The sequence below is a fragment of the Delphinapterus leucas genome, chromosome 9 (genome assembly GCF_059928025.1).
Source record: "Delphinapterus leucas isolate spDelLeu-1000000601 "Yukka" chromosome 9, BTC_Dleu_Yukka2, whole genome shotgun sequence".
Taxonomy (NCBI): domain Eukaryota; kingdom Metazoa; phylum Chordata; class Mammalia; order Artiodactyla; family Monodontidae; genus Delphinapterus; species Delphinapterus leucas.
Window position 1 is genome coordinate 5,015,012 of NC_143137.1, and position 18,736 is coordinate 5,033,747.

The 18,736-nt window shown below is 39.1% G+C and overlaps 1 protein-coding gene and 1 non-coding gene across 28 annotated transcripts in view; one reads left to right on the plus strand and one right to left on the minus strand.

Moving 5' to 3' along the window:
- The window catches only part of KMT2C (lysine methyltransferase 2C), a 293,121-nt gene that overhangs the window by 87,651 nt on the left and 186,734 nt on the right, over nucleotides 1–18,736 (plus strand). For 22 of the 27 annotated variants that reach the window (XR_016394238.1, XR_016394240.1, XR_016394239.1 and 19 more), the window contains exon 3: nucleotides 18,186–18,327. Coding sequence is in view for 24 of the 27 variants with exons in the window: in XM_089917170.1 (XP_089773296.1) it covers nucleotides 18,186–18,327 (142 nt within the window). In the remaining 3 variants the exon portion in view is untranslated. The remainder of the gene's footprint in view (nucleotides 1–18,185; nucleotides 18,328–18,736) is intronic. The other 5 variants (XM_089917157.1, XM_089917177.1, XM_089917178.1 and 2 more) reach the window with 1 other exon arrangement.
- LOC115801735 (U6 spliceosomal RNA) lies at nucleotides 15,954–16,060 on the minus strand. The gene has a single exon (XR_004022077.1). It is a non-coding gene; the product is annotated as a U6 spliceosomal RNA (small nuclear RNA).

Consider the following 18,736-nt stretch of genomic DNA (forward strand, 5'->3'; position numbering starts at 1 on the left):
TCTGCTCATTCTTGCTCATGTCATCCTGTCTCCTCATGTAACTGATTATGTATGCTTGTGTGCTGGACAATTTATTTGTAGAAATAGATTGATGATGTTTTTCCCCTAAAAGATAGTTTTTCTTTGATTTTTTTTTTTTTTTTTTTACTGGTACCTAGGGGCACTAGTATTTTAGGAGCACCTCAGTTCAGTTTCATGTCTCTATTTTCTGTTCCAAGCGTGTAACTCAAAGCTGTGCAGCACTCCTTGCAGAGATTGATTTCTGGTTCATTTTTCCTGTTGATGTCCACAACTTAGGGGTTCCTGCCATCTTGAGTTCCCATTCCCTGGATGGTTGTAGACTTCTAGGACTATCGATGAGTCTGTTGAAAGTCACAGTGCGTGCTCTTGGTTGCCTTTTCCCGAGCAGCCAACACCCCCATGGGAAATGCAGCCCTGAATATCAGGCTCACCTTCCTTTAATAATTCTTTACAACCTTGTTAGTTTTTTTATGCTTTTAGGACATTTTTACTTTCAAAAATATTTTACTCAGTTTTCTTGTCTTCAGTGGGAGGGTTGTTTCAAATTACCTAGTCTGCTGTTAGAGAAGTAGATGTTCTCTGGAGTTTTCTCTGCATTCTTTTTTTTTTTGAATGGATTAGTTATCCATTTTATACATATTAGTGTATACATGTCAATCCCAATCTCCAATTCATCCCCCCCCATCCCCCCTTGGTGTCCATAGGTTTGTTCTGTACATCTGTGTCTCAGTTTCCTCCCTGCAGACTGGTTCATCTGTACCATTTTTCTAGGTTCGACATATATGGGTTAACATACGATACGTGTTTTTCTCTTTCTGACTTACTTCACTCTGTATGACAGTCTCTGGATCCATCCATGTCTCTACAAATGACCCAATTTCGTTCCTTTTTATGGGTGAGTAATATTCCATTGTATATATGTACCACATCTTCTTTATCCATTTGTCTGTTGATGGGCATTTAGGTTGCTTCCATGACCTGGCTATTGTAAATAGTGCTGCAATGAACATTGGGGTGCATGTGTCTTTTTGAATTATGGTTTTCTCTGGGTATATGCCCAGTAGTGGGATTGCTGGGTCATATGGTAGTTCTATTTTGAGTTTTTTAAGGACCCTCTATACTGTTCTCCATAGTGGCTGTATCAATTTACATTCTCACCAATAGTGCAAGAGGGTTCCCTTTCCTCTACACCCTCTCCAGCATTTGTACTTTGTAGATTTTCTGATGATGCTCATTCTAACTGGTGTGAGGTGATACCTCATTGTAGTTTTGATTTGCATTTCTGTGATGATTAGTGATGCTGAGCAGCTTTTCATGTGCTTCTTGGCCATCTGTATGTGTTCTTTGGAGAAATGTCTATTTAGGTCTTCTGCCCATTTTTGGATTGGGTTATTTGTTTTTTTAATATTGAGCTGCATGAGCTGTTTATATATTTTGGAGATTAATCCTTTGTTGATTCGTTTGCAAATATTTTCTCCCATTCTGAGGGTTGTCTTTTCATCTTCTTTTTTTTTGTGGTATGTGGGCCTCTCACTGTTGTGGCCTCTCCCGCTGCAGAGCACAGGCTCTGGACGCGCAGGCTCACCGACCATGGCTCACGGACCCAGCCACTCCGCGGCATGTGGGATCCTCCTGGACTGGGGCATGAACCCGTGTCCCCTGCATCGGCAGGCGGACTCTCAACCACTGCGCCACCAGGGAAGCCCTGTCTTTTCATCTTGTTTGTAGTTTCCTTTGCTTTGCAAAAGCTTTTAAGTTTCAGTAGGTCCCATTTGTTTATTTTTGTTTTTATTTCCATTACTCTAGGAGGTGGATCAAAAAAGATCTTGCTGTGATTTACGTCAAAGAGTGTTCTTCCTATGTTTTCCTCTAAGAGTTTGATAGTGTCTGTTCTTACATTTAGGTCTCTAATCCATTTTGAGTTTATTTTTGTGTATGGTGTTAGGGAGTGTTCTAATTTCATTCCTTTACATGTAGCTGTCCAGTTTTCCCAGCACCACTTATTGAAGAGACTGTCTTTTCTCCATTGTATATACTTACCTCCTTTGTCATAGATTAGTTGACCATAGGTGCATGGGTTTATCTCTGGGCTTTCTATCCTGTTCCATTGATCTGTATCACTGTTTTAGTGCCAGTACCATATTGTCTTGATTACTGTAGCTTTGTAGTATAGTCTGAAGTCAGGCAGTCTGATTCCTCCAGCTCCGTTTTTTCCCCTCAAGACTGCTTTGCCTATTCGGGGTCTTTTGTGTCTCCACACAAATTTTAAGATTTTTTTGTTCTAGTTCTGTAAAAAATGCCATTGGTAATTTGATAGGGATTGCACTGAATCTGTAGATTGCTTTGGGTAGTATAATCATTTTCACAATATTGATTCTTCCAATCCAAGAACACAGTATATCTCTGGATCTGTTGGTGTAATCTTTAATTTCTTTCATCAGTGTCTTATACTTTTCTGCATCTGGGTCTTTTGTCTCCCTTTGTAGGTTTATTCCTAGGTGTTTTATTCTTTTTGTTGCAATGGTAAATGGGAGTGTTTCCTTGATTTCTCTTTCAGATTTTTCATCATTAGTGTATAGAAATGCAAGAGATTTCTGTGCATTAATTTTGTATCCTGCAACTTTACCAAATTCATTGATTAGCTCTATTAGTTTTCTGGTGGCATCTTTAGGATTCTCTATGTATAGTATCATGTCATCTGCAAATAGTGACAGTTTTACTTCTTCCTTTCCAACTTGTATTCCTTTTATTTCTTTTTCTTCTCTGATTGCTGTGGCTAGGACTTCCAAAACTATGTTGAATAATAGTGGTGAGAGTGGACATCTTTGTCTTTTTCCTGATCTTAGATGAAATGCTTTCAGTTTTTCACCATTGAGAATGATGTTTGCTGTTGGTTTGTTGTATATGGCCTTTATTATGTTGAGGTAGGTTCCCTCTATGCCCCCTTTCTGGAGAGTTTTTATCATAAATGGGTGTTGAATTTTGTCAAAAGCTTTTTCTGCACCTGCTGAGATGATCATAAGGTTTTTATTCTTCAGTCTGTTAATATGGGTTATCACATTGATTGATTTGCATATATTGAAGAAACATTGCACCCCTGAGATAAATCCCACTTTATCATGGTGTATGAGCCTCTTAATGTGTTGCTGGATTCTGTTTGCTAGTATTTTGTTGAGAATTTTTGCATCTATATTCATCAGTGATATTGGTCTGTAATTTTCTTTTTTTGGAGTATCTTTGTCTGGTTTTGGTATCAGGGTGATGGTGCCCTCATAGAATGAGTTTGGGAGTGTTCCTTCCTCTGCAATTTTTTGGAAGAGTTTGAGAAGGATGGGTATTAGCTCTTCTCTAAATGTTTGATAGAATTCACCTGTGAAGCCATCTGGTCCTGGACTTCTGCTTGTTTGAAGATTTTTAATCACAGTTTCAATTTCATTTTTTGTGATTGGTCTGTTCATATTTTCTATTTCTTCCTGGTTCAGTCTTGGAAGGTTATACCTTTCTAAGAATTTGTCCATTTCTTCCAGGTTGTCCATTTTATTGACATAGAGTTGCTTGTAGTAGTCTCTTAGGATGCTTTGTATTTCTGCAGTTTCTGTTGTAACTTATTTGTCATTTCTAATTTTATTGATTTGAGTCCTCTCCTTCTTTTTCTTGATGAGTCTGGCTAATGGTTTATCAATTTTGTTTATCTCCTCAAAGAACCAGCTTTTAGTATTTTTGATCTTTGCTATTGTTTTCTTTGTTTCTATTTCATTTATTTCTGCTCTGATCTTTATGATTTCTTTCCTTCTACTGTGGGTTTTGTTTGTTCTTCTTTCTCTAGTTCCTTTAGGTGTAAGTTTAGATTGTTTATTTGAGAGTTTTTTTGTTTCTTGAGGTAGGCTTGTAGTGCTGTAAAATTCCCTCTTAGAACTGCTTTTGCTGCATCCCATAGGTCTTGGATCGTCATGTTTTCATTGTCATTTGTCTCTAGGTATTTTTCAATTTCCTCTTTGATTTCTTTTTTTGTTTGCAGTACGCAGGCCTCTCACCATTGTGGCCTCTCCTGTTGCGGAGCACAGGCTCCGGATGCGCAGGCTCAGCGGCCATGGCTCATGGGCCCAGCCGCTCCGCGGCACATGGGATCTTCCCGGACCGGGGCACGAACCCGTGTCCTCTGCATTGGCAGGCGGACTCTCAACCATTGCGCCACCGGGGAAGCCCCTCTTTTAGTTCTTCAGTGATCTCTTGGTTATTTTGTAACGTATTGTTTAGCCTCCATGTGTTTCTGTTTTTTACGTTTTTTCCCCTGTAATTGATTTCTAATCTCATAGCGTTGTGGTCAGAAAAGATGCTTGATATGATTTCAGTTTTCTTAAATTTACTGAGGCTTGATTTGTGACCCAAGATGTGGTCTGTCCTGGAGAATGTTCTTTGTGCACTTGAGAAGGAAGTGTAATCTGCTGTTTTTGGATGGAATGTCCTATAAATATTAATTAAATCTATCTGGCCTGTTGTGTCATTTAAAGCTTCTGTTTCCATAGTAATTTTCTGTTTGAATGATCTGTCCATTGGTGTAAGTGAGGTGTTAAAGTCCCCCACTATTATTGTGTTATTGTTGATTGCCTTTTTTATAGCTGTTAGCAGTTTCCTTGTGTATTGAGATGCTCCTATGTTGGGAGCATATATATTTATAATTGTTGTATCTTCTTCTTGGATTGATCCCTTGATCATTATGTAGTATCCTTTCTTGTCTCTTGTAACCTTCTGTATTTTAAAGTCTATTTTATCTGATATGAGTATTGCTACTCCAGCTTTCTTTTGATTTCCAGTTGCATGGAATATCTTTTTCCATCCCCTCACTTTCAGTCTGTATGTGTCCCTAGGTCTGAAGTCGGTTGCTTGTAGATAGCATATATATGGGTCTTGTTCTTGTATCCATTCAGTGAGCCTGTGTCTTTTGGTTGGAGCGTTTAATCCGTTCACATTTACAGTAATTATTGATATGTATGTTTCTATTACCATTTTCTTAAATGTTTTGGGTTTGTTTTAGTAGGTCCTTTTCTTCTCTTGTGTTTCTCACTTAGAAAAGTTCCTTTAGCATTTGTTGTAGAGCTGGTTTGGTGGTGCTGAATTCTTTTGCTTGTCTGTAAAGCTTTTGATTTCTCCATCACATCTGAATGAGATCCTTTCTGGGTAGAGTATCTTGGTTGTAGGTTCTTCCCTTTCATCACTTTAAATATGTCATGCCACTCCCTTCTGGCTTGTAGTATTTTCTGCTGAGAAATCAGCTGTTAACCTTATGGGAGTTCCCTTGTATATTATTTGTTGTTTTTCCCTTTCTGCTTTCAGTAATTTTTCTTTTTCTTTAATTTTTGCCAGTTTGATTCCTATGGGTCTTGGCGTGTTTCTCCTTGGGTTTATCCTGTATGGGACTCTGTGCTTCCTGGACTTGGGTGGCTATTTCCTTTCCCATGTTAGGGAAGTTTTCAACTATAATCTCTTCAAATATTTTCTCAAGTCCTTTTTTTTCTCTCTTCTCCTTCTGGGACCTGTATAATGCGAATGTTGCTACGTTTAATGTTGTCCCAGAAGTCTCTTAGGCTGTCTTCAATTCTTTTTTCTTTATTCTGTTCCGCAGCCATGAATTCCACAATTCTGTCTTCCAGGTCACTTATCCGTTCTTCTGCCTCAGTTATTCTGCTATTGATTCCTTCTAGTGTACTTTTCATTTCAGTTATTATATTGTTCATCTCTGTTTGTTATTTAATTCTTCTAGGTCTTTGTTAAACATTTCTTGCATCTTCTCGATCTTTGCCTCCATTCGTTTTCCGAGGTCCTGGATCATCTTCACTATCATTATTCTGAATTCTTTTTCTGGAAGGTTGCCTATCTCCACTTCATTTAGTTGTTTTCCTGGGGTTTTATCTTGTTCCTTCATCTGGTACATAGCCCTCTGCCTTTTCATCTTGTCTATCTTTCTTTGAATGTGGTTTTTCTTCCACAGGCTGCAGGATTCTTTTCTCTGCGTTCTAATATGTTCTAGTTTATGTAAATTTTGGGCGACACTTGAATAGAATGTATAGTCTGTTTTGTTTCCTTGGGTCGTGTATGAAAGTTGATATCCATTTATTAGAGTCTACCAGCCAGGATATTGTTATTAAAAGTAAAATAACTCGGGGCTTCCCTGGTGGCACAGTGGTTAAGAATCTGCCAGCCAGTGCAGGGGACACAGGTTCAAGCCCTTGTCTGGGAAGATCCCACATGCCGTGGAGCAACTAAACCCGTGTGCTGCAACTACTGAGCCTGCGCTCTAGAATCTGCAAGGCACAACTACTGAGCCTGCAAGCCACAGCTACTGAAGCCCACATGCCTAGAGCCCCTGCTGTGCAACAGAGGAAGCCACTGCAGTGAGAAGCCCGCACACCACAACAAAGTGTAGCCCCCACTCGCTTTAACTAGAGAAGGCCTGCACGCAGCAACCAAGACCCAACACAGCCAAAAATAAAAAAAGTAAAAATTAAAAAAAAGTAAAATAATTCGAATTCAAAGAAAGAATGAAATCTATGGGTCATGTACTGTCATGTTCAGAGATCAGATGGGTTTGAGTTGGCTTAAGTCAGCCTCACTATTGTCACAAAATTCCTGGTTCATTGTATCTCTCTGCCTTTTTTTTAGTCAGCTGCATCCTGTGGCTGGCTCCCCTTGATGGAAGATGGTTGCCTGCAAACTTGGGTACCACATGATTTCTTGTCCATATCCCTGGAGAGGGAGCGTGACTCTGTATCAGCTAAACAGAATTGGAGGACCAGTTTTTATCATATGTCAGTTGCTGACCCAGTCTGTTTCAAAAGTAAACCAATCTCTGGTATCCAAGTACCATAGTCAGAGTTCACACCTAGAGTTAGGAATAGGAGCGGCATGATGGCTTCAGTGGCAGAGAGGCATGAAGTGGTGCCAAGGGGGCACTGTGCAGGTCATGGTTATAGATTCTGTTTGGAGGTCCTCCGCTTGCTTCTTAACATTTTATCTGCTTCCTTTGTTAAGGGCTGGGGCAGCTTATTTTTTCTTCTGCTTTGGTTGAGCTGCATTGATGTGTAGAATCCATCCTTCGTTTCAAGAATGGTTTTTTCCGTAGAATCTTTGAATATTTTTTTCCATTCAGTCTATTTTCCTTGTTAAGTAGTAGTAATTATGCATATTTGTTGTATGTGTTATTCTTTTTCTTTGACTAATCTTCTTTCATCATCTTCACTGTTTTAGGTTCTTCTGTTTTCTCCAGTGCATCCACCACATCCCAACATTGTCTTCAGAGTTATTGTTGCTTCATGTGATCCTCTTGTTTTCAGTTCTGCAATTATTTTGATTTCTTCAATTTCTTTGCTCCAGCTCACACTCAACGTAGTAGTGATTAGTGGTAGTTGAGGTTCTGGAGCCACACTGCCTGTGTTTGAATCCAAACTCCTCTCTGCTTATTGTGTTTTTGAGCAAAGTTCCTTGACCTCTTACCTTGCCTCCTCATCTGTAAAATGGAGATGATGATAGTAGCTGTGTTTTGGGGATACCCCGCCATGGGTCCCTTGCACCTGACACATCTTGTGTATGCCAGCAATGGAAGGCCTTGACCACTCCTTACCTGGGCCTTTTCTCAGGGTTGTGTTTGCAGTGAGCAACCTTGAAGAATGAGGTCGTGTCTCCCTCTGGGACAAAGAGCAGGTTGTTTAATGCTTTTACTATAAAAGCAGTGGTTTCCCACACTCTTTGTTCCTTGTAATACAGTTCACTGAGAGTGCAGGAGTCCATTTGGGCCCATGGTTTTGCCCCCGTGACACTTGGGGGCCAGAAGGGAACTGACAACAGTATCCTCATGCTTCTGCTGCTTGCTGTGCAGTGAGTAATACAGTCCTTTTGTCTTTGATCCAGGAGTCTTGTGTCTTCTGCCAGCATCCATGAAACAGTAGCAGACTAACTCATTAGCTTGTGTAAAGTCCTAGGCCAGGCAGCCGTCTTCATAAGGTTGTTGTGAAGTTTAAATGAGTTAATGCGTTTAACCACCTACAACATTGCCTAGGACATAGTAAGCACTTACTAAATGTTAGCCATGAAGATGTCTCTTTAATATCTCTTTAAATATTATTTGCATTGGATTTTTAGGCCTAAATAAAGATAAGGCTCAGAAGAAGATTAACATTGCTATAAATATCCATTATTATATGGTGAAGATGTATATTGTAATTTGTTGGGTTTATTTAGTTTCTTTTATTAGTTGTGAAAAATGAGTATCCATTAAAAACACATTTTTAAGAAGTCATATAGAAAAACTAAAGGAAATATTTTTAACTAAATAAAATAACCAGAGAGCAGTTGAATTTTGACAATTAGTATCCTAATTAATGTCACTGTGGTTTTGAGGTCTTGATAAGTATCGGAGTCTTTTTCTTAATTCTTTTGTGCTTACATTAAAAAATCATATTAAAAGTATAATAGTAATGTATGTTTGTGAAAATTTATGAAACTATGGGTAAGTATAAAGAGAATAAGTTAGCTGTAAAAGTGTTAGCTTCCAGGGAACCACTCTTTGACATTTTTGTGTAATTTATTTATAGTTGCTTACATTTTAAAGTCTTTACGTGCCCTCTGAAAGTGGTGACTATCCTGATATTAATGAGTGTCAAGTCGTTTAATGAATAAAGATAGAATAAGTAAAATATTGGCTATTTATCATGTGCTAATTCTTTAGCTTTATAGCACAGTTTGGATGTAGTAGATACATTAGATTCAGTGAGCCACACACCACTGGAAAATGTAACTGTCGGGATGCAGACTTTTTTTTGAGCACCACTGTTCAAAAGAAGGAAAGGACATGATTACACAATTTCTTAGATATGCGTTCTTTTGTAGTCTTAGTACTATAAAGGAAGCAAGGAAAGTATTGCCAGTTCTGGGGAGGTAAAGGAAGTTAGGAGAGAGAAAAATAATTTTTATTCTACTTAGTAGTTGGCTAAATCATAGAAGCATGCGTATGGTTTGGATAACTAGTAGAAAAATGGATGTTCGTGTTGACTAACGTAATTACCAAATGTTAGCCCATTTAAAAATTTATATTTTTCTGTGCTTTTTCTAATTTATGTGTTTGTGTATAATAAGATTTATCTGCTTGCTTTGTATTACACAATGTTTAATTAATCAATTAATTAAACAATTACTGAACATCATCCAGGTTGTGTGATAGGCTCTGGTTTGTAAAACAGATAAAGTAGCTACTTTCATAGAGCACATAGTCTAGTGGGGTGCTGTCTAGTGGTACACTTTTTCGTGTCACTGACCCCTATGGCAGACTCTTTTCCAAATAATGTTTTAAAATTAATAAAATTGCAAAGATAAATAGTTATACTGAAATAGTACCAAAATAGAAAAAAGCCAAATTTGTAATTTCATAATGTGTTCTTTATTTACTCTTAAATCATAAAATCTAATTTATAATTATGGTAATTTTGAAGTAGTGATGAGGGTAAGTGATACTTTGGGGATATCTGCAAGCATCGAATGTGATAAATTATCTGCTTTCTATTGGTGACAGAGACATGAGTGTGGCTGTACAACTCTGCTTGTGCGCATACTCATGATGAAATGGGTTTATTTCAAAATTCTAAATCTCAGAGGTCAGTAAAAATAAAGATGTAATTTCTCCCTCCAGCATGCTAGAACCCCTGATTAAATACAGCCTAGAAATTAAAAGATAGGATGCTTTGCTTTTATTTTTTTTTTTAAAATTGAAGTATAGTTGATTTACAGTGTTGTGTTAGTTTCTGGTGTACAACAAAGTGATTCAGATATATATATATATATATATATATATTTTTCATATTCTTTTCCTTTATGGTTTATTACAGGATATTGAATATAGTTCCCTGTGCTATACAATAGAACCTTGTTGTTTATCCATCCTATGTATAATAGTTTGCATCTGCTAATCCCAAACTCCTAGTCTATCCCCCCTGCTGAACCATAAGTCTGTTCTCTATGTCTGTGAATCTGTTTCAGTTTCATAGATAAGTTCATTTGTGTCATATTTTAGATTCCACATATAAGTGATACCATATGTTATTTGTCTTTCTCTTTCTGACTTACTTCGCTTAATATGATAATCTCTAGGTATATCTATGTAGCTGTAAATGACATTATTTCATTCTTTTTTATGGCCGAGTAATATTCCATTGTATGTATATACCACATCTTCTTCATCCAGTCATTATTTAGTTTGTTTCCCTGTCTTGGCTGTTGTAAATAGTGCTGCTGTGAACATAGGGGTGTATGTCTTTTCAAATTATAGTTTTGGCTGGATATATGCCCAGGAGTGGGATTGCTAGATCATGTGGTAGCCAAGTTTTTTGAGGAAGCTCCATACTATTTTCCATAGTGACTGCACCAATTTACATTCCTACCAACAATGTTCCCTTTTCTCCACACCCTCTTCAGCATTTGTTATTTGTAGACTTTCTGATGATGGCCATTCTGACTGCCGTGAGGTGGTACCTCATTGTAGTTTTGATTTGCATTTCTCTAATAACTAGCAATGTTGAGTAAAAGGATAGGGTGCATTGAAGGGATGCACTGTGTATTGGTAAGGAGGCCATAATTGGACTCTAGAATATTTTTGACATCTTATAGTCTATTACGCTGTCATGTTGGTGAGTTTGCTGAATATATTTGTAGGATACATACAGCTCTTTCAAATAATTATTTAACCTTTGGGGGGAAATTTCATATTGACCAAGATCAAAATATTTTATTTCCATGAACTTTGCTGTGAAGTAAATGTTCTTACTACTTTATAATTTTATTCAGTAGTGCTTAAGAAGTAAAGAGAAAAACTCTCTATTTTCAACTTTCATCTCATTCTTCATATTCAACAAATGATTCCTCAGTAACATGGTCCTAGTAAAATATTAACATTTTGGTTTAACATGAATTTATTCCTAAAACTTATGAGCTATGATCAGATCAGATATTGTGCCAGGCAGTGTGTAGTAGTGGAAAGAGCACTCTTGGGCTTTGGAGTTACACAAATATGATTGTGTATCCCAGCTTTGCTTCCTGTTAGCTATGTGACCTCAAGCTTGTTTAACTTTCAGACTTAGTTTCCTTATCTTTTTTTAAAAATAAATTTATCTGTCTATATATCTATCTATCTATGTATCTATGGCTGTGTTGGGTCTTTGTTGCTGCGCGGCTTTCTCTAGTTGCAGTGAGCGGGGCTACTCTTCGTTGTGGTGCACGGCCTTCTCATTGCGGTGGCTTCTCTTGTTGCGGACACGGGCTCTAGGCTTGCAGGCTTCCATAGTTGTGGCACGTGGGCTCAGTAGTTGTGGCTCGCAGTCTCTAGAGCGCAGGCTCAGTAGTTGTGGCACTTGGGCTTAGTTGTTCCGCGGCATGTGGGATCTTCCCGGACCAGGGAACGAACCCATGTCCCCCTGCATTGGCAGGCAGATTCTTAACCACTGCACCACCAGGGAAGTCCAGATATTCCTCTGTTTTTTTTTCTTCGTTGATCTTTACAACTTATTGGTTTTTTAAACTTCTTTTTTTCTTACACCTTTATTGGAGTATAATTGCTTTACAATGTTGTGTTAGTTTCTGCTGTATAACAAAGTGAATCAGCTATACATATAGATATATCCCCATATCCCCTCCCTCTTGCGTCTCCTTCCCACCCTCCCTATCCCACCCCTCTAGGTGGTCACAAAGCACCGAGCTGATCTCCCTGTGCTATGCGGCTGCTTCCCACTAGCTATATGTCCATGCCACTCTCTCACTTCATCCCAGCTTACCCTTCCCCCTCCCCGTGTCCTCAAGTCCATTCTCTACATCTGCGTCTTTATTCCTGTCCTGCCCCTAGGTTCTTCAGAACCAATTTGTTTTTAATTCCATATATATGTGTTAGCATATGGTATTTGTTTTTCTCTTTCTGACTTCAGTCTGTATGACAGACTCTAGGTCCATCCACCTCACTACGAATAACTCAATTTCGTTTCTTTTTATGGCTGAGTAATATTCCATTGTATATATGTGCCACATATTCTTTATCCATTTGGAATATAATTGCTTTACAGTGTTGTGTTAGTTTCAGATATTACTCTTTTTTAAAAGAGAAGAATTAAGTGAGAGAACTATTAGGCACACTTACACTTGTCCTTTTAGTTTCAGCTGGGCTTCTGATACTTTTCTGAAGCCTTTCTAAATTATATTTTCCACCTCTTCCCTTAACTCCCATGATACCTTGTACCTCCATCATGACAGTGATTGTGTCCTGTTGCCATCATTTGCTATTTCCTGAATAGATCCATTAAACATAGGGATCCTGACTCTTTTTTTCCCCCATTAAAGAGATGTTTTCTCATATGTACCCTGATAAACACAATAAAATAGACTGTATTTTTGTACTACCATTGGACTAGAATGTGTGGTACATAGTAGTTACCCAAAATTTTGTTTGGTAAAAAAATCATTCTAAAGCAATGATTTATTGAATCCCTAGCAAACAGCCAGGAGGTGCTGAATAAATCTTCTGTTTATTCCTGTTACTTCCCACAATACAGTTTAATAATGTGTGATCTGGTGGGTGATATCCAACTAGATGGAAAGTAAGTACATAGTTATAGTATGTGAATGTAGGTAATCAGAGTAGCAGCTACATACCTACACTTACTGTATACTTAGGGCATTAGGCTAAGTGCCCAATGTTATCTTTTTTGATCCTTAGAGACAGTTTTATAGTAGCTGGCATTAGCTATCTGTTAAATGATTAGCAAACTGAAATTGAGATGAGATTAATTAAGCAAGTTGTGAAAGTCACATTGCTAGCAAATGACTGAGATATGATGCAAATTCTGGACCATTTGACTCCAAGCCTTTGATTTTAACTAAAGCAGCAAAACAGCCTTTGCTATTAATTTTAAACTTTTTTGTGTCATAGAACCAACTATTTAGGATTAATCCTAAGTAAGAGTAAGAGTCATGGGAGGTGGAATGGCATTGTGTAAGGGCACGGTTAGAGCTAATTTACAGTTGTGTCCCATTTACCTATGTATCTAGAAAGGTTTGCCTAGAGTGCACACGCTATCCAAGTTCTCTTAGGTTCTTTAGTGTAGTTACCACCCACATGTGACACCTGGTGGTTTGAGTTTACACACAAGTAGGTGCTTCGAATAAAACCACGCCACTCTGATCATCCCCAGGGTTGGAGAGGACTCCATCTTTCTGGTTTTAGAGCATTTTGAGACCAACTGGCTTTGTCAGTATTTTAGGTCAGGTTCAAAATGAGGAGAAAGGTACACTGGAGATTTTGTATCAAAGAAAAATATAACCCTTAAATTTTTAATTTTTTTTAAAATTTATTTTTGGCTGTGTTTCACGTCTTGTGGGATCTTAGTTCCCTGACCAGGGATTGAACCTGGGTCCTCAGCAGTGAAAGCTTGGAGTCCTAACCACTGGACCACCAGGAAATTCTCAACACTTAAATTTTTTTTTAAAAAAGTATGTGCTTGTTCTTATTTGCGCATTTCTGGACTGTAGTCATTTGAACAAATAGAATCCCATGAAAGGCAAAAACTGCAAAGTGGCACAGGTTGAAAGGCAAGGTTTCTTGCATTAGGCACAAGTACAGGATGGTGTTTGAGGCATTTTTATTAGTTAACTGCAGGTAGCCAAGTACTCGCATCAGAACCGTTCCCTCAGTTGTCTCTGGGTTCACAGTCATTTCATCCAGAGCATCTCTGGATGACATCTCTTGTTGGCTATTTGGGTTTCATTTCAGCCAGAGTAGCTGTTTCACATTCTGCTGCCAAACTCTGACAGTCTTTCGAAGACTTGGGCTAAGAGAGGAGAGGGGCGCAAACACTAGTTTAATTGTCCTGCCTCAACTTCGACAGATCGTGAGACCTAACTTTTCTACTAGATGAAGAGTGACAGCCAGGAGAAATAGGTTGTATTAGTACGTGTAGTTTCACATTTTTAGGGATGCCTTTTTCTATTTCTATTTTGTGGCTGGAACTGTTCCCTAGGAAGCAGTTATAGGACTTCTCCTTGTTCCTTAAAAAAACAAATGATTAAAACAACAAAATCCAAACCAAAAATAAGACCAAAACCCACCAATCCTTATTGGATCTTTGGCAGATCCAGGTTAGAATCATGGGCAGAGCCAGTAGGAAAAATAGCTAGAGGAGAATATTCCTTTTTTTTTTTTTTTTTAAGAAAAGAGAACTCTTTTAAAGCCTGCTTTACTACTGTCCTCCTTGTGGATCAGGCCTGTTCCTGGTCCCATTTCTTAAAAAAGAAAAAAAATCTCTTGGTCTGAATCTGTTTTTTTCCCCTCTGAAATTTCAAAAGTTGTGTACCTGAAGACCTACCAACCTACCAATAACATTCATATTTAACCTTACCGTTTCTTTCTAGGTCTAATTTGAGAGAGAGAGAGAGACAGGCAGAGAGATTGTCCTCTTACTTACTTCCCCTTAGTTATAAACAATAAAGAAAACCCAAAGAATGTTTAAAGTGTTATGTGTTTTATTTTTCAGGGGGAGAAAAACAACAGAATACCTGAGATTGTGCCTCAATTTGCTAGAAGAAAAATTCTGACTAGAGGCCATAGTGGTGGTTAGCAACATATTAAGAGAGAACGGACAGGCCATACCTATTGGAGGGACCCTGATTTTGGGGGAGGGGGGGATGCAGGCTAAATGGTGCTGGTTCTTAGGAGAAACGTGTTCGCAGGGATGTAGTGACATGACCCTCATCCACCTGCCTCATTGTAAGCTTCTGAGGCCCTCTTGTTATTCCTCTTTTACAGTTCTCATTTCTTCTCTTGACTCTTACCCTTTCTTGTTACCTAGTAGTAGAAATGGTACAAAAAGGGCATACCCCACATGTGCTCTGGACATCTCTGGGTAGAAATGAAATGCTTCTTTAAAGGTGTTTTTATATATGGTCATTTTATAGTACTTTGAATATTATAGGCAGAGAGAATCTCTCAAGCCGTACTGTATTCCTTTCTGTCTTTGGTTGTAAAAGTGCTAGAGGGCAGGCAACGCAGAATAATTCCTGGCTCTCTCCAGATGCTTTCCCTGGAGCTCTGGAGGCAGCTGGTCTGCTTTTCAAGTTATTGCAGGTCACAGCACTACCATATATTTTGATACAGCATAAATGGTGTCAGTTGATTTCCAAACACTGCTATCACTGTTCTCTCACCTGCTCACCAGCCCACCTATTTTAAGTTTTTGTTACGGCAGTGTTCCACACCTGATGCTGGTTTCTGTGTTAGAGCATGGGCTAAACTGATGTAACAGAGATGTCCAAATACAGCAGTGGTTTAAATAAAACATTCATTTTTCTTTCGTGTAATATTTCTGAGAGTGAGAGGTCCAGGCTGATGGGGTCACTTTGCTCCCTGTGTTTTTTTTTTTTTTTTTGGGGGGTACGCGGGCCTCTCACTGCTGTGGCCTCTCCCGTTGCGGAGCACAGGCTCCGGACGCGCAGGCTTAGCAGCCATGGCTCACAGGCCCAGCCGCTCCGCGGCACATGGGATCTTCCCGGACCAGGGCACAAACCCGTGTCCCCTGCATCGGCAGGCGGACTCTCAACCACTGCACCACCAGGGAAGCCCTGCAGATCTTTTTATAATCCTTGTTTGATACAAATGTATTTTGTATTTGTAGATTTGATTCTATACCAATTTTGTGGCTAGCAGTAGGCAGGAGAGACACCATGATTAATAGGCCCCACAAGCACTTAATTTATGGTCAACTTTTCTACTTCAGTTTTAAAAAGAAACGTTTTATTTTAACATCTTTATTGGAGTATAATTGCTTTACAATGGTGTGTTAGTTTCTGCTTTATAACAGTGAGTCAATTATACATATACATATATCCCCACATCTCTTCCCTCTTGCATCAAAAATAGGGAACACTTCACGAATTTGCGTGTCATCCTTGCGCAGGGGCCATGCTAATCTCCTCTGTATCGTTCCAATTTTAGTATATGTGCTGCCGAAGCGAGCACAAAAGAAACATTTTAAATAGGAAAACCAAAACCATATGTTTGATGCCTCATTGCATCATTAATTTTATGATTTGACAGGATTTACAATTGTTTATAATTATTTCTAACTAAAAAATTAATAGTTCTCAAAATTATTCATTTGTCAGAATAGTTCCCTAAAATTCATTTTGAATCTAGAAGAGTTTGACAGGGAAGTCATGCTAATCTGAGAGGTAGGAAATCAGATTTGATGTGGAAGTGAGTGTTCAAGCTGCTAGATGTGCCTCGTATGCAGTTGAAGTATGGTCTGGAGCTCAGGACAGGAGGTAGGGTTAGGGATGTTGACTTAAAAATCAGTAAGTCAGGGACTTCCCTGGTGGTGCCATGGTTAAGAATCTGCCTCCCAATGCAGAGGACACGGGTTTAATCCTTGGTCAGGGAACTAGATCCCACATGCATGCCGCAACTAAGACTTCACATGCTGCAACTAAGGAACCCGCCTGCCGCAACTAAGACCCGGCACAACCGAAAATAAATAAATTTAAAAAAAAATCAGTAAGTTGGGCCTCCCTGGTGGCACCGTGGTTAAGAATCTGCCTGCCAGTGCAGGGGACACTGGCTCGAGCCCTGGTCCAGGAAGATCCCACATGTCACAGAGCAGCTAAGCCTGCACGCCACAACTACTGAAGCCCGTGTGCCTAGAGCCCGTGCTCCACAACAAGAGAAGCCACCGTGGTGAGAAGCCCCCGCACCACAATGAAGAGTAGCCCCCGCTTACCACAACTAGAGAAAGCCTGCGCGCAGCAACGAAGACCCAACACAGCCAAAAATAAATAAATAAATAAATTTATTAAGAAAACACACACACACACAAAAGATGAGCACGTAAAGGACATGTAGAGAGCTGTACTCACATTTAGAGGTCTCAGATCAGCTGAAGAGACAGATACTAGACCGTTTAATTAATCTTTGTTAACAAACTCATGAAGTATAGGTAGCTTTCTAATTTTATGGGGAGTGAATTGAAGCTGAGAGAGATGACTTCTACATAAAGTTGCCTAGTTTGTAGTTGGTGGAACTTGTCCTCATGACTCCAAAGCCCATAGTAATCCATGATATCTCCCTGTGTTTAAGAGGTGAAAAGCATTTCACTAAAGAGGGAGTGAGTACTCCTTGGTGCCAGATGAATTTCTGGAGTGTTTGAAGGCTTGTGAGTAGCCCGGGATTATTTATCAGTTCTTTTGCCACCTGTGGAGGTGGAGAGAACAGTGCTGTGGTTGGAGGATGGATTCCTTGTAGGAAGGGTCTGAGGTGGAGGGCAGCCACTCCAGACTCCCATTGCATGAAATTTGGTGGTGAAAGGAAGAAAAGACAGGAGGAGCTTAAACGACTACAAGCTTTTCTTGTTGGTTGGTTGGTTGGTTGGTTTGGGGGTAGTGGTGCAGAAAAGTATGTGTAAATTTCCAGTTAGAAAGGAAAGATGGAGCCAGGAGCGTGGGGTTGCATCAGGAGCGCTAGTGCAGGGATCATGCCTGTTAAGGTCTAACAATACAGTGTGAGAGACAGGGTGGTGGATATGTCGTTTTATTTAAAGAGAGGAATGATATTAGGGGTAATGATGTTTGGAAACCCTCTCAACAGTTAGGTTGTCTCCTAAGAAGGTATGTGTGAGGTGTTCGGGGTTGGAGTCTTGAGGATGACTGAAAAAGGCACTGGAGTCGAAGGCACTGTGTTCTTTTCAGTCATTTAACTTTTGGAATGGCTGATAGAGGCCGTAATGCCTGTTTTAAATGAATGATAATTTCAATTTATAAGTTACCAAGAAACTTTTTCATGAGTCACATTTGTTATGTAGAGGAACTGCTATAATCCTGAAAATAAGGTTCTTAACAGTTATTATTAAGATTTGCGTCAATTGTAATTTGGAAAAGTATGCCCTGTTTTACATTATTTTGATTATCATTGTATAATAGAGAATAAATATAAACAGTACCATTAATTATATTACAAGCTTTTCCTATGTTAGTTAAGTATTGTCATTTGTTGCTTCATTATTTTTCCTTTACGATGTATGCTTTATAGATAAATTCACTAAAGGTTGGTATAATGCAGAATGACTTTTTGTGCTCTCTTGTTTACTATTAAGCAGAAATCAAAGAACAATCAGCAGAAGAGGATGCTGAAGCCGAAGTGGACAGCAGCAAGCAGCCAGTCCCAGCCTTTCAGCGTTCTGTGTCTGAGGAATCTGCAACCTCCCTGGTCTCTGTTGGTATAGAAGCCAAAATCAGGTTAGAGAATGAATGCAACTGGATTGGAGATTAGTGACGGGCAAAAGAGCAGCGAGTTGACTGTAGAGGGAGTTCAGAGAGTGCAGGCTTAGGACAGAAAGCTGGGTGGACTTTTAGAGCTGATAGCTCTGCGTGTAGCTGGAGTGAAGCACGTCCGTGGGCTTAGGTGGCTGTAGAACAGAGCAGTGGGCTACTGTGTTACCCTGCTCTCCTCAGACCAGGACAGAATATTTCCAGGATGCGATCCCCAGAAGAAGAAAAAAGTCTAAACTTTTAGCATGAGAACTGATTTTTTATTTACTTGTAAACTTAAGTTTATACTCTTGTTCTTTACCCTCTCTTCATTCTTTAAAAAAAAGAAATACAGGATGTGGTAACTTCTCTGTGTATCATTCAGCTTAAGTCTTGT